Raw genomic sequence first — 19,630 nt, 5'->3', positions numbered from 1 at the left:
CTCTTTTCAACAACAGTTCTCATGGGAACTACAAGTGAGAACTCATTCCTATGAGAATGGCACCAAACCATGTATAACGGATCTGCCTTCAGGATCCAGACACCTTCCACAAGGCCCATCTCCAACACTAGCGATCAGATTTCAACATGAGGCTTGGTGGGGCCAAACAAACCATATCCATATGGCAACCTAAAATTGGAATTTCTCCTTCCTTATTTTTATTGATATCTTATTCTAAGAGCCACAGTGGTATCTTTTCTTCATTACTAAATTTTAAAAAACTTAAATTACTAAATCTAAAAAAAAATGTTAAAGATGATTTAATTAGCGGTATGCTGAAGCAAGAAGCTTTCCAGTGTCTGCTGGTATGTGTATAAACAAGGGACAATCACAGAAAAAAACTTTTGGGAAGTACTTGAATTAAATATATGACTATGAATATGAAGTGGTCTTTTAATGCTGTCCAACCACCAAACTATGCTTCTCTAGTCCATTCAGCCTCCCAATTTCCTAGACAGCTATCATATTTCTTCAAGTCCTGAGACATTTTTTTTTTTTTTTGAGACAGAGTTTTGCTCTTATTACCCAGGCTGGAATGTAGTGGCACAGTCTTGGCTCATGTAACCTCTGCTTCCAGGGTTCAAGGGATTCTCCTGCCTCAGCCTCCCAAGTAGCTTGGATTACAGCCACCTGCCACCATACCCAGCTAATTTTTCTTTTCTTTGTATTTTTAGTAGAGATGGGGTTTTGTCATGTTGGACAGGCTAGTCTGGAACTCCTCAGGTGATCCACCCACCTCGGCCTCCCAAAGTGCTGGGATTACAGGTGTGAGCCACCATGCCTGGCCAACAGTTTAATTTTTTTAAATTAAATACATGTCCATGAAATGAGACAATTTTTCTTTTTTACATTTTAACATCTCTGGAATTAACATGTATTTTTCAATTAATGATGAATATGGATTATATTTGGCAATTTTTTCTTTCTTAGTAGTAGCTAAAATATGATGTTTTAAATTTTATTGTATATGCATTTTATTAATATGTATATAATTCAATAAAATAGGGCATTTCATAACTTTTCCTGAAAGCTTCAACATCTCCCTCTATCGTCATTCTTTCTACTGCACTGTTCTTATGAAACAATCACAAAGGCCTCCCAATATCTGCCCACTTACCAGCATCTGAACCCACATCTTCTGCCTTTTTGCCTGTTGCCCTAGATCAAGGATAAAGAGTAATCCCAGGACCTGTGGAGGTTCCCAAGGCCCTTTGGGGGTCTGTGAGGTCAAAACTATTCTTGTAATAATACTTAGTAATTATTTGTCTTTTTATTCCTTGTTTTCCCACAAGTACACAAGGGAGTTTTCCAAAGGTCACACAACACAGGCTGTCACAGCAGGCAGAACACAAAATCACATGAAAATCCAGTTGTCTTCTATTACTAAAATCAGACATTAAGAGGTTTGCAAAAAGGTAAAGCAATATCACTCTTCTCACTGAATATTTATTGTTTGTAAATGCAGTTTTTTTCCAGAAAATTACATTATTTGTGTTAACATGAAATTATTTTCAAATAATATTTGAAAATTTTTCAGATACAATTTATAATATACTAAATAGCAATAGATATCAACATATAAAAATCCTCTAGGGCCCTCAATAATTTTTAAGAATATAAAGGTGTCCTGAGATCCAAAAGTTTGAGAAATACTGCTCTAGGTGAATGGTTGATGCTTCCATCTAAAGCCAATTCCTCCACTTGTACTAAACTCCATCCTGTCACAAACTCCAGATATTCACCCCTCTCTCACACACACTTATCAATGTTTTCCTCTCTATGGAATCATTCCCATTAACATACAAACATGCTACTTCTTCTATGTTAAAATTAAAACAAAAATAAAATAAAACAAGCCCTTCTCCTGACTTCATTTTCTCTGCCAGCTGCTACCCCATTTCTCTGTTGTCCTTTGTACCAAACCTCCCCAAAAGAGTAGTCTCCACTCTGGTCCAGAATTTTTCTCTCCCATTCTCTCTTAAATGTACTGCCATCAGGTTTTCCCCCTCTTCTCATTCCATTGAAACTCCTAGCTAAGGTCTCCAAGGTTCCCAATTCCCTTAATATAGCTAAATCTGCATTTGACACAATAAATCATTCTGAGGTAGGAGGCTTGACTCCGGAGGCTCAGCTGGGACACAGGACCAAAAAGAGGACTAGCTAAAATAGCTCTGGGGCAGAAGCAGCTTTCCGTAAGACATGCCCACCGGTGTGTCATATCAGTTTACCAATGCCATGACAACATCCAGAAGTAACCACCCCTTTCCATAAGCAAAAACTCGAACACCTGGAAGTTACCACCCTTTTCCTAGAAATTTCTGCATAAACTGCACCTTAATTTGCATATAATAAAAAGTGGGTGTAGGTTGCAGATCCAAGATGGCCGAATAGGAACAGCTCCAGAGTGCAGTTCCCAGCAAGAACAGCACAGAGGGTGAGTGCTCACTGCATTTCCAAATAAGTTTTCACTGCCCACAGACCAGGAGATTCCTGGGCTGAAAAGCACCAAGAGTTTTCAGTGTGGCAGTTTCAGCCAGTGCCAGGTCAGTGCATAGGAACTAACACAAGTCTGGGCAGCCATTTTGACTGGTGCCTGGAACGACTTGGAGACAGAGCCACCCATTCAACTGAAAGGGATGGGGCTGAGACATGGAGCCAGGTGATCTGGCTTAGCGGGTACCACCCCCACAAAACAAGCAATCTGAAACACTCTGGATTAAGAGTTTTGCAGCAAGCGCAGCTGGACCCAGGACGGTCCAGCTCAGTGGGGGGAAGGGCGTCCCCCAATACAGAGGCAGTCCGCCACTACTGAGGCAGTTCACACAGCAGCTGGGCAGAGCCTGCGGCAGCCCAGCAACACCTCTGCTGGCAGACTGTGAAGGGCAGGGCATCCGTGAAAAAAGGCAGCAGCATGACAAGAACTTATAAATCAAGCCAACCTTCCTAGGTCAGAGCACCTGGGAAAAGAGGAGGTTATGAGTTCAGCTGCAGCAGACTTAAAGGTACCTGTCCAGCAGCTCTGCATGGAACAATGGAGATCCCAGTACAGCACTTGAGCTCCTATAAGGGCCAGACTGTCTCCTCAAGCAGCTCCCTGACCCCTGTCTACCCAAAGAGACACCTCATAAAGGAAAGCTCAGGACAACATCCTTCTGGGACGACAATAGCAGAGGAAGAAGCCAGCCACAACCCTTGCTGTTCTACAGTCCCTGCAGGTGATCCCCAGGTGAGCAGGCTCTGGAGTGGACCTCCAGCAGTCCTGCAGCAGAAGGACCTGAATGTTAGAAGGAAAACTAAGAAACATAGGAATAACTTCAACATCAACAAAAAGGATGCCTACTCAGAGACCCCATCCAAAAGTCACCAAAGACCACAGGTAGATAAAGCCACTAACATGGGAAGAAACCAGCGCAAAAAGGATGAAAACACCAAAAACCAAAACGTCTCTCCTGCTCCAAGGGATCACAACTCCTCACCAGCTAGGGATCAAAAATGGATGGAAAATGAATCTGATGAATTGACAGAAATAGGCCTCAGAAGGTGGGTAATAACAAACTTCTCAGAGCTAACGGAACATGTGCTAACCCAATGCAAAGAAACTAAGAATCTAGAAAAAGGTTAGATGAGATGCTAACTAGAATAACCAGCTTAGAGAAGAATATAAATGACTTGATGGAGCTGAAAAACACAGCACAAGAACTTTGCGAAGCGTACACAAGTTTCAATAGCCAAATCGACCAAGCAGAAGAAAGGATATCTGAGATTGAAGATCAACTCAATAAAATAAAATGAGAAGGCAAGAACAGAGAAAAAAGAGTGAAAAGAAATGAACAAACCCTCCAAGAAATATGGGATAATGTGAAAAGACCTAATCTACATTTGATAGGTGTACCTGAATATGACGGAGAGAATGAATCCAAGCTGGAAAACACTCTTCAGGATATTAACCAGGAGAACTTCCCCAACCTAGCAAGGCAGGCCAACATTCAAGTCCAGGAAATACATAGAACACCACAAAGATATTCCTCAAGAAGAGCAACCCCAAGGCACATAATTGTCAGATTCACCAGAGTTGAAATGAAGGAAAAAATGCTAAGTGCTGCCAGAGAGAAAGGTCGGGTTGCCCGCAAAGGGAAGCCCATCAGACTCACAGCAGATCTCTTGGCAGAAACCCTACAAGCCAGAAGAGAGTGGGGGCCAATATTCATCATCCTTAAAGAAAAGAACTTTCAACCTAGAATTTCATATCCAGCCAAACTAAGCTTCATAGAAGAAGGAGAAAGAAAATCCTTTATGGACAAGCAATTGCTGAGAGATTTTGTCACCACCAGGCCTGCCTTACAAGAGCTCCTGAAAGAAGCACTAAACAAGGAAAGGAACAACCAGTACCAGCCACTCCAAAAATGTACCAAATGGTAAAGAGCATCGACACAATGAAGAAAATGTGTCAACTAACAGGCCAAACATTTCAGCTAGCATCAAAATGGCAGGATCAAATTCACACATAACAATATTAACCTTAAATGTAAATGGACTAAATGCACCAATAAAAGACACAGACTGACAAATTGGATAACAGATCAAAACCCATCGGTGTGCTGTATTCTGGAAACCCATCTCATGTGCAAGGACACACACAAGCTCAAAATAAAGGGAGGGAGGAAGATTTACCAAGAAAATGGAGAGCAAAAAAAAAAAGCAGGAGTTGCAGTCCTAGTTTGATAAAATGGACTTTAAACCAACAAAGATCAAAAGAGACAAAGAAGGGCATTAAAAAGATCAATCCAGCAAGAAGAGCTAACTATCCTAAATATATACGCACCCAATACAGGAGCACCCAGGTACATAAAGCAAGTTCTTAAAGACCTACAAAGAGACTTAAGACTCCCACACAATAATAGTGGGAGACTTTAACACTCCACTGTCAATATGGCAGATCAATGAGACAGAAAATTCACAAGGACATCCAGGACTTGAACTCAGATCTGGACCAAGCGGGCCTAATAGACATCCATAGAAATCTCCACCCCAAATCCACAGAATATACATTCTTCTCAGCACCACATGGCACCTACTCTAAAACTGACCACATAATTGGAAGTAAATCACTCCTCAGCAAATGCAAAAGAAGGAAAATAATAACAGTCTCTCAGACCACAGTGTAATCAAATAAGAACTCAGAATTGAGAAACTAACTCAGAACTGCACAGCTTTATGGAAACTGAACAACTGGCTCCTGAACGTTGACTGGATAAACAATGAAATGACGGCAGAAATAAAGATGTTCTTTGAAACCAACGAGAATGAAGACACAATGTACCAGAATCTCTGGGACACATTTAAAGCAGTATCTAGAGGGAAATTTATAGCAATAAATACCTGCCAGAGAAGCAAGGAAAGATCTAAAATCAACATGCTATCATCAAAACTGAAAGAGTTAGAGGAGCAAGATCAAAAGAACTCAAAACCTAGCAGAAAACAAGAAATAACTAAGATCAGAGCAGTACTGAAGGAGATAGGCACACACAAAAAAATCCTTCAAAAACTCAATAAATCCAGGAGCTGGTTTTTTGAAAAGATCAACAAAATAGGCCACTAGCCAGATTAATAAAAAAGAAAAGGGAGAAGAATCAAATAGACACAATAAAAAATGATAAAGGGGATATCACCACTGACTCCACAGAAATACAAACTACAATCAGACATTACTAAAACCAACTCTATGCACATAAACCAGTAAACCTGGAAGAAATGGATACATTCTTAGACACTTTCACCCTTCCAAGTCTAAAGTAGGAAGAAGTTGAAACCTTGAACAGACCAACAACAAGAGCTGAAGTTGAGGCAGCAATTAATAGCCTACCAACCAAAATAAGTCCAGGTCCAGACAGGTTCACAGCTGAATTCTACAAGATGTACAAAGAGGAGCTGGTATCACTCCTTCTGAAACTACTCCAAACAATCTGAAAAGACGGACTCCTTCCCAAATCATTTTATGAGAGAAGAAAATACTTAGGAATACAACTAACAACGGATGTAAAGGACCTCTTTAAGGAGAACTACAAACTGCTCCTCAAGGAAATAAGAGAGGACACAAACAAATGGAGAAACATTCCATGCTCATGGTTAGGAAGAATCAGTATCATGAAAATGGCCACATTGCCCAAAGTAATTTATAGATTTAACACTATCCCCATCAAGCTACCAATGACCCTCACAGAACTGGAAAAAACCACCTTAAACTTCATATGGAACCAAAAGAGAGTCCGCATAGCCAAGACAATCCTAAGCAAAAAGAACAAAGCCAGAGGCATCACACTACCTGATTTCAAACTATACTACAAGGCTATAGTAATCAAAACAGCATGGTACTGGTACCAAAACAGAGATATAGATCAATGGAACAGAACAGAGGCCTCGGAGGCAATGCCACACATCTACAACCATCTGATCTTTGACAAACCTGACAATAACAGGCAATGGGGAAAGGATTCCTTGTTTAATAAATGGTGTTGGGAAAACTGGCTAGCCATGTGCAGAAAGCAGAAACTGGTCCCTTTCCTGACACCTTACACTAATATTAACTCCAGAAAAATTAAAGACTTAAACATAAAACCTAACACCATAAAAACCCTAGAAGAAAACCTAGGCAAAACCATTCAGGACATAGGCACAGGCCAGTACTTCATGACTAAAACACCAAAAGCATTGGCAACAAAAGCCAAAATAGACAAATGGAACCTAATTAAATTCCAGAGCTTCTGTACAGCAAAAGAAACAATCATTAGAGTGAGCCAGCAACCAACAGAATGGGAAAAAATTTTTGCAATCTACCCATCTGACAAAGGGCTAATATCCAGAATCTACAAAGAACTAAAACAGATATGCAAGGAAAAAAACCAAACAAACTCATCCAAAAGTGGGAGGATATGAATGAACACTTTTCGAAAGAAGACATATATGAGGCCAACAAACATATGAAAAAATGCTCATCATCACTGATTATTAGAGAAATGTAAATCAAAGCCACATTGAGATACCATTTCAAGCCAGTTAGAATGGCAATCGTTAAAAAACCTGGAGACAACAGATGCTGGAGAGGATGTGGAAAAATGGGAACACTTTTACACCATTTGTGGGAGTGTAAACTAGTCCAACCATTGTGGAAGACAGTGTGGTGCTTCCTCAAGGATCTAGAGATAGAAATTCCATTTGACCCAGCAATCCTATTACTGGGTATATACCCAAAGGATTATAAATCATTCTATTATAAAGACACATGCACACATATGTTCATAGCAGCACTATTTACAATAGCAAAAACCCGGAACCAACCCAAATGCCCACTGACGATAGAGTGGACAAGGAAAATGTGGCACATATACACCATGGAATACTATGCAGCCATAAAAAACGATGAGTTCGTGTCCTTTGTAGGGACATGGATGAATCTGGAAACCATCATTCTCAGCAAACTGACACAAGAACAGAAAATCAAACACCACATGTTTTCACTCATAGGTGGGTGTTGAACAGTGAGAACACATGGACACAGAGAAGGAAGCATCACACACTGGGGTCTGTTGGGGGGGCCAACGGAGGGACAGTGGGGGTGTGGGGAAGTGGGGGAGGGAAAACATGGGGAGAAATGCCAGATGTAGGTGACAGGGGGATGGAGGCAGCAAACCACATTGCCATGTGTGTACCTATGCAACAATCCCGCAGGATCTGCACATGTACCACAGAACCTAAAGTACAATAAATAAATGAATAAAATAAAAAGTGGTTATAAATATGAGTGCAGAACTACGTTTGAGCTACAACTCTGGGCACAATGCCTATGGGGTATCCATGCTCTGCAAAAAGCAGAACCTCAGCTGCTGCTGTACACTGTCGCTTAAAAAAAGTTGCTGTTTAACAGCACAAGCTCTCCCTGGATTTCTTTCTTGGGAAAAACCCATAACTCTCCTGGGGTAAGCCATAATTTTGAAGCTCACCTGTCCTCCATCAAGTCTGTCTTCCTTGATATGAGGGCAGTTCTCAGTGTGCACAGTTCCTGTGTATGAATTTCAATTACCACCATTTAATAAAATAATCAGGTCCCCAACAACATGGTTCAAATTTCAGTTAACACAGATATTAACTATGAGTAATTGCATGAAGTACAAACTTATCTGTCAGGACTTTTGTCCACTAATCACAACGTAATTAAACAGATGCATATCACAATCAGTGATAATTATATCACTTCTTTCAGAGTCTGTTGGTGATTGGTCACTGTATATTTGTTTTACAGTTCACACAGACAGTAAAGTGTGTAGCTGTGTTGCCTCCTTATCTCTCAGTGATACACAAACTGTATTTTACAAAAATGGATAATCAAAAGAGAGAATTGGCCAATAAGGATCAAAGTACACCAAAGATGCAAGAAGTGAATTCAAGTCAAATATAAATGGAGTTATAGAAGAGAAAGCTGACTCTAGATATGCAGCCAGTGGAAACTGGTGAAGGCTAACCTATCAGCATAAATGAGAAAAGTGGTTGTAATGAAAAGAATAAAGATATCCCAGATGCCTATAAAATGCTTCACATTAAAAGAACTCTCAGAGATATTTCACTCTCATTAAAGGAAATCTAAGAGATATTTTATAACATTGAAAGTAAAAATCATAAAATATTGGCAGTTGATCCAAACTTAAACAGGAATATGATAATTCACCAAGGCATAGAACAGATGTTCATTCTGTATAAGTTATACAATGAGAAGTATACAAGTGCTGCTCAAACTTTCAATAGAGTTTTTATAAATAAAACACTTTAGTTATTTGTTATCTATGTTTTAAATTATAGTGTGCTAAGTAAAAATTGGTTTGACTATTTTTCCATTTCCTTATACATTTATAACCATCAAAGTTTTTAATGTTTTGAGAAAAAAAAATTTTTTTTTGAGACTGAGTCTCACTCTGCTGCCTAGGCTGGAATGCAGTGGCACGATCTTGTTTCACTGCAACTCTCCCAGGTTCGAGTGATTTTTCCACCTCAGTTGCCTGAGTAGCTGGAAGTACAGGCATGTGCCACAACGTCCGGCTAATTTTTTTTTGTATTTTTAGTAGAGATGGGGTTTCACCATGTTGGTCAGGCTGGTCTTGAACTCCTGACCTTGTGATCCGCCTGCCTTGGCCTCCCAAAGTGCTGGGATTACAGGCATGAGCCACAGCGCCCAGCAGTGACAAAACATTTTTAAAGGGCACAGAACAATTGCACATTTTCCCTTTGATTATTAAAATTGTTTTGCACAGTTATTTTTTACAGTCCTACACTACCATGTAAACAAAGAATTACCTGTAACTTCTTCATTTGGCTTCCAGGACACCACATTCACTTAGTTTTCTTCCTGCATCATTGGTTTTCCTTTTCAATCCCCCTAAGTGTTGGAGGACCCCAGAGCTTAGTTCTTAGAGTCATTCTTTAATTTATCTACACTAATTCCTGAGAAATTTCATCCAGGCCAGGAGCAGTGTCTCACGCCTGTTATCCTAGCACTTTGGGAGGCCAAGGTGGGAGGACCACTTGGGCCCAGGAGTTCTTGGCAACAAACTCAGACCCCTGTCTCTACAAAAAATTTAAAAATTAGCTGGGCATGGTGGCGGGCACCTGTAGTCCCAGCTACTTGTGAAGCTGAAGTGGGAGAATCTCTTGAGCCCAGGAGTTTGAGGCTGCACTGAGCTATTATTCCACTATTGGCACTGCATGCCAGACTTGGTGACAGAGCGAGATCCTGTCGCAAGAGAGAGAGAGAGAGAAAGAGAGAGAAGGAGAGAGAGGTCATCCAGTCTCATAGCCTAAAATATCACTACATGCCAACAACGCCCACATTTACATCTCCAGCTCAGACTTCTCACTCAAACTCCAGATTTACATATCCAACAGATTGTATGCTCTCTACTTGGCTATCTACTTGGCTGTCTTAAACCTAATATATGATATATCCAGAACTGAAATCCCCACCTCAACCAATAAAAAAGGCAACTGTTCTACCCACAGCCCACACATTCCCCATCTCAGGTGATCACACTTTCTGCCTTTTAGTTGCTCAAGCCAAACATCTTGGAGTCATCCTTAATTATTCTTTTCCCCTCACATCCCCTAGAATATCTGTCTGAAGTCCTATTGGTGCTACCTTCAAAATACATCCAAATCAGACCGCTTGTCCCCACCTCCACTGACACCATCATCCTGTGCCGATACATCATCATCTCTTGCCTGGAGTACTGCAATAAATCTCTCTCCTAATCTGTTTTCAACACAACAGCCAGGATAGTTCTTTTAAAATATATGTCACTCCTCTACTCAGATGCCCCTGCCCCCAGTGGTTCCTTTCATTCAGAGAAAAAAGCCAGCAACTTTCCAAAGACCTAGTAAGTTCTACACAGTCTGGCCCATTGTTAATTTTCTAATTCCATCTCCTACTCTTCTTCCTCTCACTCACTTCATTGCAGACACTCTCAGCCTACTTCTTGCCAAGGTACTTGAGTACTTTAAGTAAGACATGCTAGCATTTCCTTGAGTATTTAAAGTAAGATATGCTAGCATTTAGGGCCTTTGCCCTTTAAGGAAGAAAAGCTTCCTGAAAAGCACTTCCTCCAGAAATCCACCCAGCTAACTCCCTTCAAGTCTTTGTTCAATGTCACCTCAAGGTACAATCACCTACCCTGACCTACCTTCACAACCTACTGCCACTCTCCAGAAACACTTATTACTCTTAATTGGGTCCATTTTTTACATCATTCATCAGCCAATATACTGTATAATTTATTTACTTGTGTTATTGTCTATCTCCTGCTGCTTTGAAGGTCAACTCAATGTGGGCAGCCATTTCTTTTCTATTTTGTTTACTGATAAAAATCCAAGGGCCTGGTGATAGTGTCTGGCACATAATAAGCATTTAATAATTACAGTTGATCCTTGAACAACAAGAATTTGCATTTCACAGGCCCACTGAAACCTGGATTTTCTTCTGCTTTGCCACCCTTGAGACAGCAAAATCAACCCACCCTCCTCAGCCTACTCAACAGGAAGATGAGGATGAAGACCTTTAGGATGATCCACTTCCATTTAATGAATAGTAAATAATTTTCTCTTTCTTATGATTTCCTTAACTTTATTTTCTCTAGCTTACTGTATTGTAAGAATACAGGATGTAATACACATGACATACAAAATATGTGTTAATTGTTTATGTTATCGGTAAGGCTTCCGGTCAACAGTAGGCTATTAGTAGTTAAGTTTTGGGGTCTCAAAAGTTACACATGGATTTTCAACTGTGCAGGAAGGTTGGTAACTGTAAGTCCCACATTGTTCAAGGGTCAACTGTATTTGCCAAGTAAATGAAGTTGAAAAAATTCTTAAGTTACTAGTTACTACATTGATCCAGGGAACCTTCTGTTTATGTCTAATAATTCCCACCTGGTGAGAGAAATCTGAAAATCTAGAATGTGATTACTCATTCGTTTTTTTCAAGAATTACTTTCTGAATATTTTGAGTATGCCAAACCCTAGCAGTCAAACACATACCTTTCCGATTCTGGAGCTGGTGCTTCTCGCTTTCGGACATGGTTCTGAATTGATGCAAGTGCTTCTGGTGAATACTGGGCAGCATTGCTCTCCATGTATTTCAAAACATACTCGTCTGTATCAAGGATGATGAACCGGTGACCAAACACTGGAGAGAAGGTAGCAACACACTTAGCTTGGTGATGTTCTCTCATGCGATCAGGAGTAAAACAGTATTAAACTTCCAATGATAAATTCATGGGTAAGCATTTATGACAGAAACTAATGAGCGTTCTTTAAATGACATATTAATATGCAGTCATTTGCTCAGTGTTTACAAAACTTATTGTTAACATCTGTAGCCAACAAATGCAATCAATTTAGAGTTTAATTTATTGGGAAGGGGATTAACACATTATACCATATATACAAGGATAGTAGCTTTATCTCAGTTGCAATACAATCTAATTTCCTCTTACGAGGGTTAAATGAATTAAATTCCAACTAAGAACTCATTCAGAGAGCCAGGAGGAAATTCTGGACTGTGTTTAGACCTACCCTCAATCACAGCACCAATGAAGAAGTCACCAGGGCCATAGTAGATGGGGTTGTCCACTGTAGAGTATGGTTTAACAACTTTAGTCCTGCCAAGGTACTTGCCCCCAATGATACCAGAGTTGCGAACAGGAGGCTCAAAGATACTGATCATGTCAGTAGCTAGAAAGTAAGAGAAGACAAATCTGCGGTCTTTGTCTTCTGGGATGGGAGATTCCTAGAAAGGTGAAGAAAAGAGGCTATTATGAAGGTTCATGGTCTATGCAGATGTGCAAACCTAAATGCCTACAGGGGCCAGGTATAGGATATAAATGAAGCAGTCTGGGTTCTTACAATATAAACAAACCATCTATGGGGAACCCTGGTGTCTCTAGGAAGAATATGCCTCATCTATGGGAGGCTTCCCAAGGAAGGCCACACCAACTCAACCCAATTGTTGCCTTGTGAGACTGTAGGCCCAATGTTGATAGATCTTTCAGTTTTTCTAAATATAAAAATGTGAATTACTATTTTAAACCTCTGATTTTTAAAGTACTGACTCCAACTCTTCTAAAGCACCACGAAGCCCAAACAAACAGTATACGAGAACATATAAGTGGGCTACATTCTGATCATAGGCTGCTAGTTCGAGACCTGTTGGCTGACATTATGTTCAACTTCATGAACACTAAGATGATTATATAAGGTTTCAGTTTTTAAGCAAATCAAGTTATTTACATATTGTAAAAAATAAAATTTAAAAAGATGAGAGAGAGTAATAAATCAAAGAATTGAAAGTGATTCTGAGAAACTACCATGTGGACAAGACTTTTTCTAAATCAAATTGCAGAGTGATCACACAACCCCTAAGGAAGAAACTCCAGCTCCAACAAACCTTAATACAGGTTTGCTTATTCCTGACTAAAATCCTTTCATATTGTAACTGTAGCACATGTTTTCGTTAAGACCATGGGATTGTTTGTGTAACAATTCCTCATCTATTAAAGAAGTCATTAGATTTTTCTCTTAGTAAAATAATTTTCTCATATCATTCGCTCATCTAATAGTCTCCAAATCTTTCAGATTGTATAACCATGTAATAAAAGTATAAATTTTAAATAAACAACCACAATATAGTTAATGAAAATCAAATCACATCACTCTTCTGCTCTCAAATCTTCAAAGAATTCCTATCACACTTAGAATAAAATACAAAGTTCTAAGCATGGGAATACCGGGGGGCAAGGGAAGATGATGGTAATGTTTTACCATGGCAGAAAGAGTACTATAAAACTTAAAAAAAATTATTCTTTATTGGGAATGAGGCTTACATTTATAGAAAAGCTACATAATTATTACAGAGAATTCTCACTCCTTTACCAAGGTTCTCCTAATGTTAATATCTTATATAGCCATTAGTACAATCATCAGAATCAGGAAAATAACAATAGTACAACATTAGTAAATAAATTATGGTCCTTATTCAAATTTCACCTATTTCTCACACATGACTTTTTATTTCAGGATCGCATCCACGATCCCACATTGCATTTAGTTATTACTTGTCTTTGGTCTCCTCCAATAGCTGATAAGTAATTCCTCAGTCTGCCCTTGTCTTTCATGACTTTGACACTTTTGCAGACTACTGATCGATTATTTTGTTGAATGTTCCTCATGCATTTCATTTTTGTATTTTTGGCAAAAGTATTCCAGAAAAGATATCATGTTTTTAGTGTATACCAAGGAGTTCATGATATCAATTTGCCTTATTACAGATGACATTGACATTGATCACTTGGTTAAGAAGGTTTCTGATGGATTTATTTCCTTAAAGTTACCACATTTTCCTTTGCAATTAATAAACATCTTGGGGGACATGTTTTGAGATTATGGAAATCCTGTTTCTCCTCAAAGGTTTTCCCACTAATTTTAGTAGCCACTGCTGGATCTTATTTACAACCATGATTACTAATGCCTAATGACCATTTTTCTACTTCCCACTTTTCTTCTACATGTATTTTAGCTGAAATTCTACTGTATGCAGGAGATGTCTCTTTGGGATTGAGTATCACTGATGTTGTTTAGAATTACAGGCACATAATAATAATAATAAACAGACAAACTTTTAGTTGGTTTTAAGTTCTCTGCAGCTTGTTATCTATACTTTCTTGTTTCCCGAACTGCTCCCATCAGCCCATTCCTCCTGCCTTGTTACACCACCGGTTACAGAGCCCTGGCTGGCTCCCGACCTCTCATTTCCACCCTTTTGCCCTCCATTCACTACACACAGTCTTGGTCTTACATGCAGCTCTCTCAGATATTCCCCTGGCTGGCTTCCTCAGCTATTCACTGGGTCTCTGCTCTGCTATGACCTCCTCAGAGAGGTTTTTCCCATTCTTCCACCAATAGGTCAGGGGAAATCATCTGAAAATCACCATGACCAGAATATCATTCTGATATAAATGAGCCCCTTTCCCATCATTCTCTGTCTCTTGTTTTATTTTTTACAGCACGTTACCACCTATCCTTATACAATATATTTATTTATAGAATGTTAACTAGAATGGAAGCTCCATGAGAGCAAATATTGTTCTCCACTATACCTCTGGTATCTATAATCATATCTAGCTCAGAGTAGTCCTTTAATATTTGTTGAATGATTTAATAATTAAACATATGTTCTATATAAATATAATTTGTGCACTAAAAGGCACATATAAAAATATCAGAGGCTATAAAATAAATGCACTCATAGTAAATAAAATAAACAGAGGCTGTAATATTTTCTTAACAAACACCACAGATGGTACTGTCTTGCATATCTCTTGGAAGACATTCAGCTGCTTTGAAGATCACAGTTCAAATCATCTTTCTTATGCTCTTCCAAAGCTTTGCCAAATTTCTCAGCCAGTACTCCATTCTCAGACCCAGAGAGTTTACCAGCATATTTTTACTTAGGCACCAATTGCCTACTAGGATTTAGTATACTTTATTTTCTCAGAACACATCCAGTGTCCTTGTCTGATCTCCATGGGACTTAATCACATTTGTCTCTGATCATTTCTCCAGCATACTCCCTTCTTTTTGAATTTCCATATATTTTCTTTTGAAGTCCCCACCTCACTCATAAACCTTTTCCTCTCATTGTCAAGCACCCTTTTTTCCTCAAGAACTTTTGTGATGAGTCTAATGAATACATTTTCTATTTCACCAAATAGGTCAGGGTAAAACATCTGAAAATTACCAGGACTAGAATATCATTTCTTTTTTCCTGCCCATATGAAGATATCCACTATTTTTTACTAACAGTTCTGTTGGCTTTCTTTTAAATCCTTTTACTGTGAGCAGTAATACAGAACGAAAACTGCAAAAACAAAACAACAATAAAAACACCAAAATGTACAGCCCAAATAATTTTAATAAAGTGAACACCCATATAATCACCATCCAGGTTGAGAAACAGAATGCTGACAGAACCTCCCAATCAATATTTTATCCTTCCATCAAACAGACCATTGCCTTGAATTGTAAGGTTTTCTTTAGTTTTGCTACAAAGCAGGCATCCATAAAGTTTTGTTTTGTCTGCTTTTTAATCTTCATATAAATGAAATTACATAATATGTATGCATTCTTTTGTGTCTGAATTGTTACATTCAAACTTAGGTTTATGTGATTTAGCCATGTTGTTCTTAGTAGCTGTCGTTCATTAATTTTCATTGAACAAAATTCAAATTATGACACAAATATGCCATAATTTATCCATTCTCCTGTAGGTAGATATTTAGGTCTGTTTTTGCTATTACAAATTATCCTATTATAAATAGTCTTACCTTTTGGTGCACATATATTGCACCCTTAGCACATCTAGTATACATGATTCTGCCAAACTGTTTTACAAAGTGGGTATACTCATTTAGTAAAGAGTATGAGAGTTCCTATGGTTCCACATTCTCACCAACATATTAATGATTCTGATGGATGGGTAGAGGCAACTCACTATGATTGTAATCTGCATTTCTTTCATTACTAACGAAGCTGAGCAACTTGTCATATGTACATATTTTTAAAGACAGAGTCTCTGTTGCCCAGGCTGGAGTGCAGTGGCAGGATCATAGTTCACTGTAGCTTCAAACTCCTGTGCTCGAGTGATCCTTCTGCCTTAGTCTCCCAAGCAGCTTGGATTATAGGCATGTGCCACCATGCCCAACTAATTTATTTATTTTTTATCTTTGTAACAATAGGGTCTCATTATTTTGCCCAGGCTGGTGTTGAATGCCTAGCTTCAAGCGATCTTCCTGCCTCAGCCTCCCAAAGTGCTGGGAAAACGTGTGAGTCACTGCACCTGGCCCTTCTTATATGTTTAGTTGCCTCTTGGATATCTCCTTTTTGTAAAATGCCTGTTCAAGTTTCTTTTTTTTTTATTTTTTTTATTTTTTTATTTATTTTTATTTTTTTTTCTGTTCAAGTTTCTTGCTAATTTTTCTTAACGTTTTCAGAGTGTTCTTTATATATTCTGAATATAAGATCTTGGTTGATTTCTGTATTAAACATCTGCTCCCACTCAAAGCTTGCCTTTTTTAATTCTCTTAATGGTGTTTTTTAGAAGAACAGAAATTCTTCATCTTAATGCAGTCAAATTTATCCATTTTTATTTATTTATTTATTTTGGAGACAAGAGCCTTGCTCTGTCACCCAGGCCGAAGTGAAGTGGTGTGATCTCGGCTCACTGCAACCTCTGCCTCCCAAGTAGCTGGGACTGCAGGCGTGAGCCACCATGCCCAGCTAATTTTTTTGTATTTTTAGTAGAGACAGGGTTTCACCATGTTGGTCATGCTGGTCTCAAACTCCTGAGCTCAGGTAATCCACCTGCTTTGGTCTCCCAAAGTGCTGGAATTACAGGCATGAGCCACTGCGCCTGGCCATTTATCCATTTTTAAAACATGACTGCTTTTTGAATCCCACTAAATAAATCTTTTCCTACAATAATGTTAAGATTATTTATTGCTAAGAAGTTCTATTGTTTTGCCTTTCACATTTAGATTTTCTATCTACCTAGACTCGATTTCCACTTTTGGTGTGAGATGGAGGTCATTTTCTTCTTTTTTGGTACATGAATATCTAATTGTTCTGATATATTTCTTAGAAAGACCTTCCTCTCCCAGGCCCTCTGCAGTGCTGTATTTGTCACATGTCTTTTTCTGGGTCATCTATTCTATTCCATTAGTTTGTCTATCCTTGTACCAATAATAACATGCTGTTTTAATTATTGTACTTTAAATACAGCGTAGTATTTTGGTGAGCAAATCCACTGATCTTGTTCTTCTCTAAGAGTATCTTGGCTATTCCTGGTGCTTTGCATCTCCACATAAATTATTGAATCAATTTGTCAAGCTCTGTAAAAATAAAAACATTTTGGGATTTTTGACTGTAATTACTTTTAAACCATAGATCGATTTTGGGGAAATATTTTTAGAACACCGAATTTTCTAACCAGTGAACATGGTATATTCCTTCATTTATTTAGGTCCTCTTAATTTTCTCTCAATAATATTTTAGGTGTTACAGATGTAGTACAGTTATGTAACACCTAAAATATTATTCAAAGGAATTTGAGTTATACCTAGGAATTTAATATTTTTGATGTTACAGTAAATAGTATTTTCTAACTTTATGTTTTATTCGTTGCCATTTGTATATTGACTTCCCTATTGTAGAAGGTGGACTATTTTCTATAAATACGATTCTTCATTTTAGATAATGACAATTTTATTTTTTCCTCTTCAATCCTTATACTTGTTTATTCCTTCCTGTTTTCCTGTTCTAGCTAGGACTTCCAGACAAGAAGGGGTGATAGCAGTCCTGTCTTGTTCCTAATCTCAGAAAGTACCCTTTCAACATTTCATCGCTAAGCAAGCTGTTTGCAGTAGACTTCTCATGTATACCCTTTATCAAATTAAGGAAACTCCCCTTTATTCTCTTTTTATTAAGAGGTTTTTTTTTACTTTTTCAAAACTTTAGGTTCAGAGGTATATGTGAGTTTTGTTTTAAAATCATATTAGATTGATTTTAGCAAATGCTTCTCAAAATCTAATTTTTCTCTTTTATTCTGTTAATGTGATGATTTTTGAAAACTGAAATAGACTGTTTTGCTTATTTCTCATTTTTTGCTGAAATTCTCAATCTTATTCTTTATCTCCTTAAACATGGTAAACAAAGGTTTTTTTTTAAGTTTCATGTTTTTTCAAATTTTAAATTTTATTTTATTTTTAGATGGAGTCTTGCTCTGTCACCCAGGCTGGAGTGCAGAGGCACAATCTTAGCTCACTGAAACCTATGCCTCCTGAGTTCAAGCGATTCTCATGTCTCAGCCTCCCGAGTACCTGGGATTGCAGGCGTGTACCACCATGCCTGGCTGATTTTTATATTTTTTTTAGTAGAGACGGGGTTTCAGCATGTCAGCCAGGCTGGTCTCAAACTCCTGACCTCAAGTGATCCACCTGCCTTGGCCTCCCAAAGTGCTGGGATTACAGGTGTGAGCTACCGCACCCAACTGAGGTTTACGTTTCATAATGCCAGTATCTGAAGTCCCTATAGGTATAGTCTATTGTCACTTATTTCTGGTCATTTTCTTCATGTTATCTTGTGTCTGAACATTGTATTATTAATATTGTTTTTGTGAGTGAGTGCCATACATTGTATTTTTTTAAACTGCAGAAATAAATTGAAGGCTAAAATGATGTCATCTGCAGGGAATTTGTTTGCTTCTGACAGTCACCTGGGGTTATTAGAATCCAGGTTAGAATCTAAGATCACCTTAATCTTATTTGTAAAACTGAGACAATGAGGGACTATGATAATTCAAAGCCAGACAATAGTCCCTTCAAAGATTAGCTACAGACAGAGGAAGGCACAGAGGGTTTACCAGGAGCTTCTGCCTTTGACAGACCCTAAATAGATTCCAATGTTTGTCCTCACAGGTGGATCTTCTGGAATCAGCAAATACGCCTAGTGGAAAAATGGCCCCAAATGTCAGGTTCACTTCTGTGGTTCTCATTGTTCCCCTGGTTCTTGCTCTGATTCTTTACATCTTACTAGTTGTTCAGCACCTTCAAGTGGTAACACACACACACACACACACACACACACACACACACACACACACACACGCATATACACCTTCAGCAAGAGGGCTGATCTAAACTATCTGGTCTATCATTGCTAGAAATAGAAGTCCTCTGTAAACACTTCGACTTTTTGTGATATATCATGTTTGACCAGGTTGTTTGTAAGTACAGAGGCTACAGTCAGTAGAAATTTATCATTTCTTCTCATTTAGCAATATCTATCATTATTCATAGCTATTTTTGTAATCAACTCTGTATTAATTTTTCCAGGTTTTTCAGGTATCAAAGGTAAGCTTACAATTTTTTAGTTTACAAACTCATATGAGTTCCTTTCCCTTTTCTTTTTTTTTTTTTTTTTT

At 38.4% G+C, this 19,630-nt stretch overlaps 1 protein-coding gene across 2 annotated transcripts in view; it reads right to left on the bottom strand.

Moving 5' to 3' along the window:
• Positions 1-19,630, bottom strand: part of EFHC1 (EF-hand domain containing 1) — a 68,807-nt gene that overhangs the window by 6,844 nt on the left and 42,333 nt on the right. For both annotated transcript variants that reach the window (XM_032299674.1, XM_032299675.1), the window contains 2 exons: positions 12,172-12,385; positions 11,635-11,782 (listed from right to left, as the gene is read on the bottom strand). In XM_032299674.1, the coding sequence (XP_032155565.1) occupies positions 11,635-11,782; positions 12,172-12,385 (362 nt within the window). The remainder of the gene's footprint in view (positions 1-11,634; positions 11,783-12,171; positions 12,386-19,630) is intronic.

The sequence above is a fragment of the Sapajus apella genome, unplaced genomic scaffold, assembly GCF_009761245.1.
Source record: "Sapajus apella isolate SASKATOON/1434 unplaced genomic scaffold, GSC_monkey_1.0 scaffold41, whole genome shotgun sequence".
Lineage (NCBI taxonomy): Eukaryota > Metazoa > Chordata > Mammalia > Primates > Cebidae > Sapajus > Sapajus apella.
Note: the sequence above shows the minus strand (reverse complement) of the source record. Positions and strands in the feature narration are given on the sequence as shown.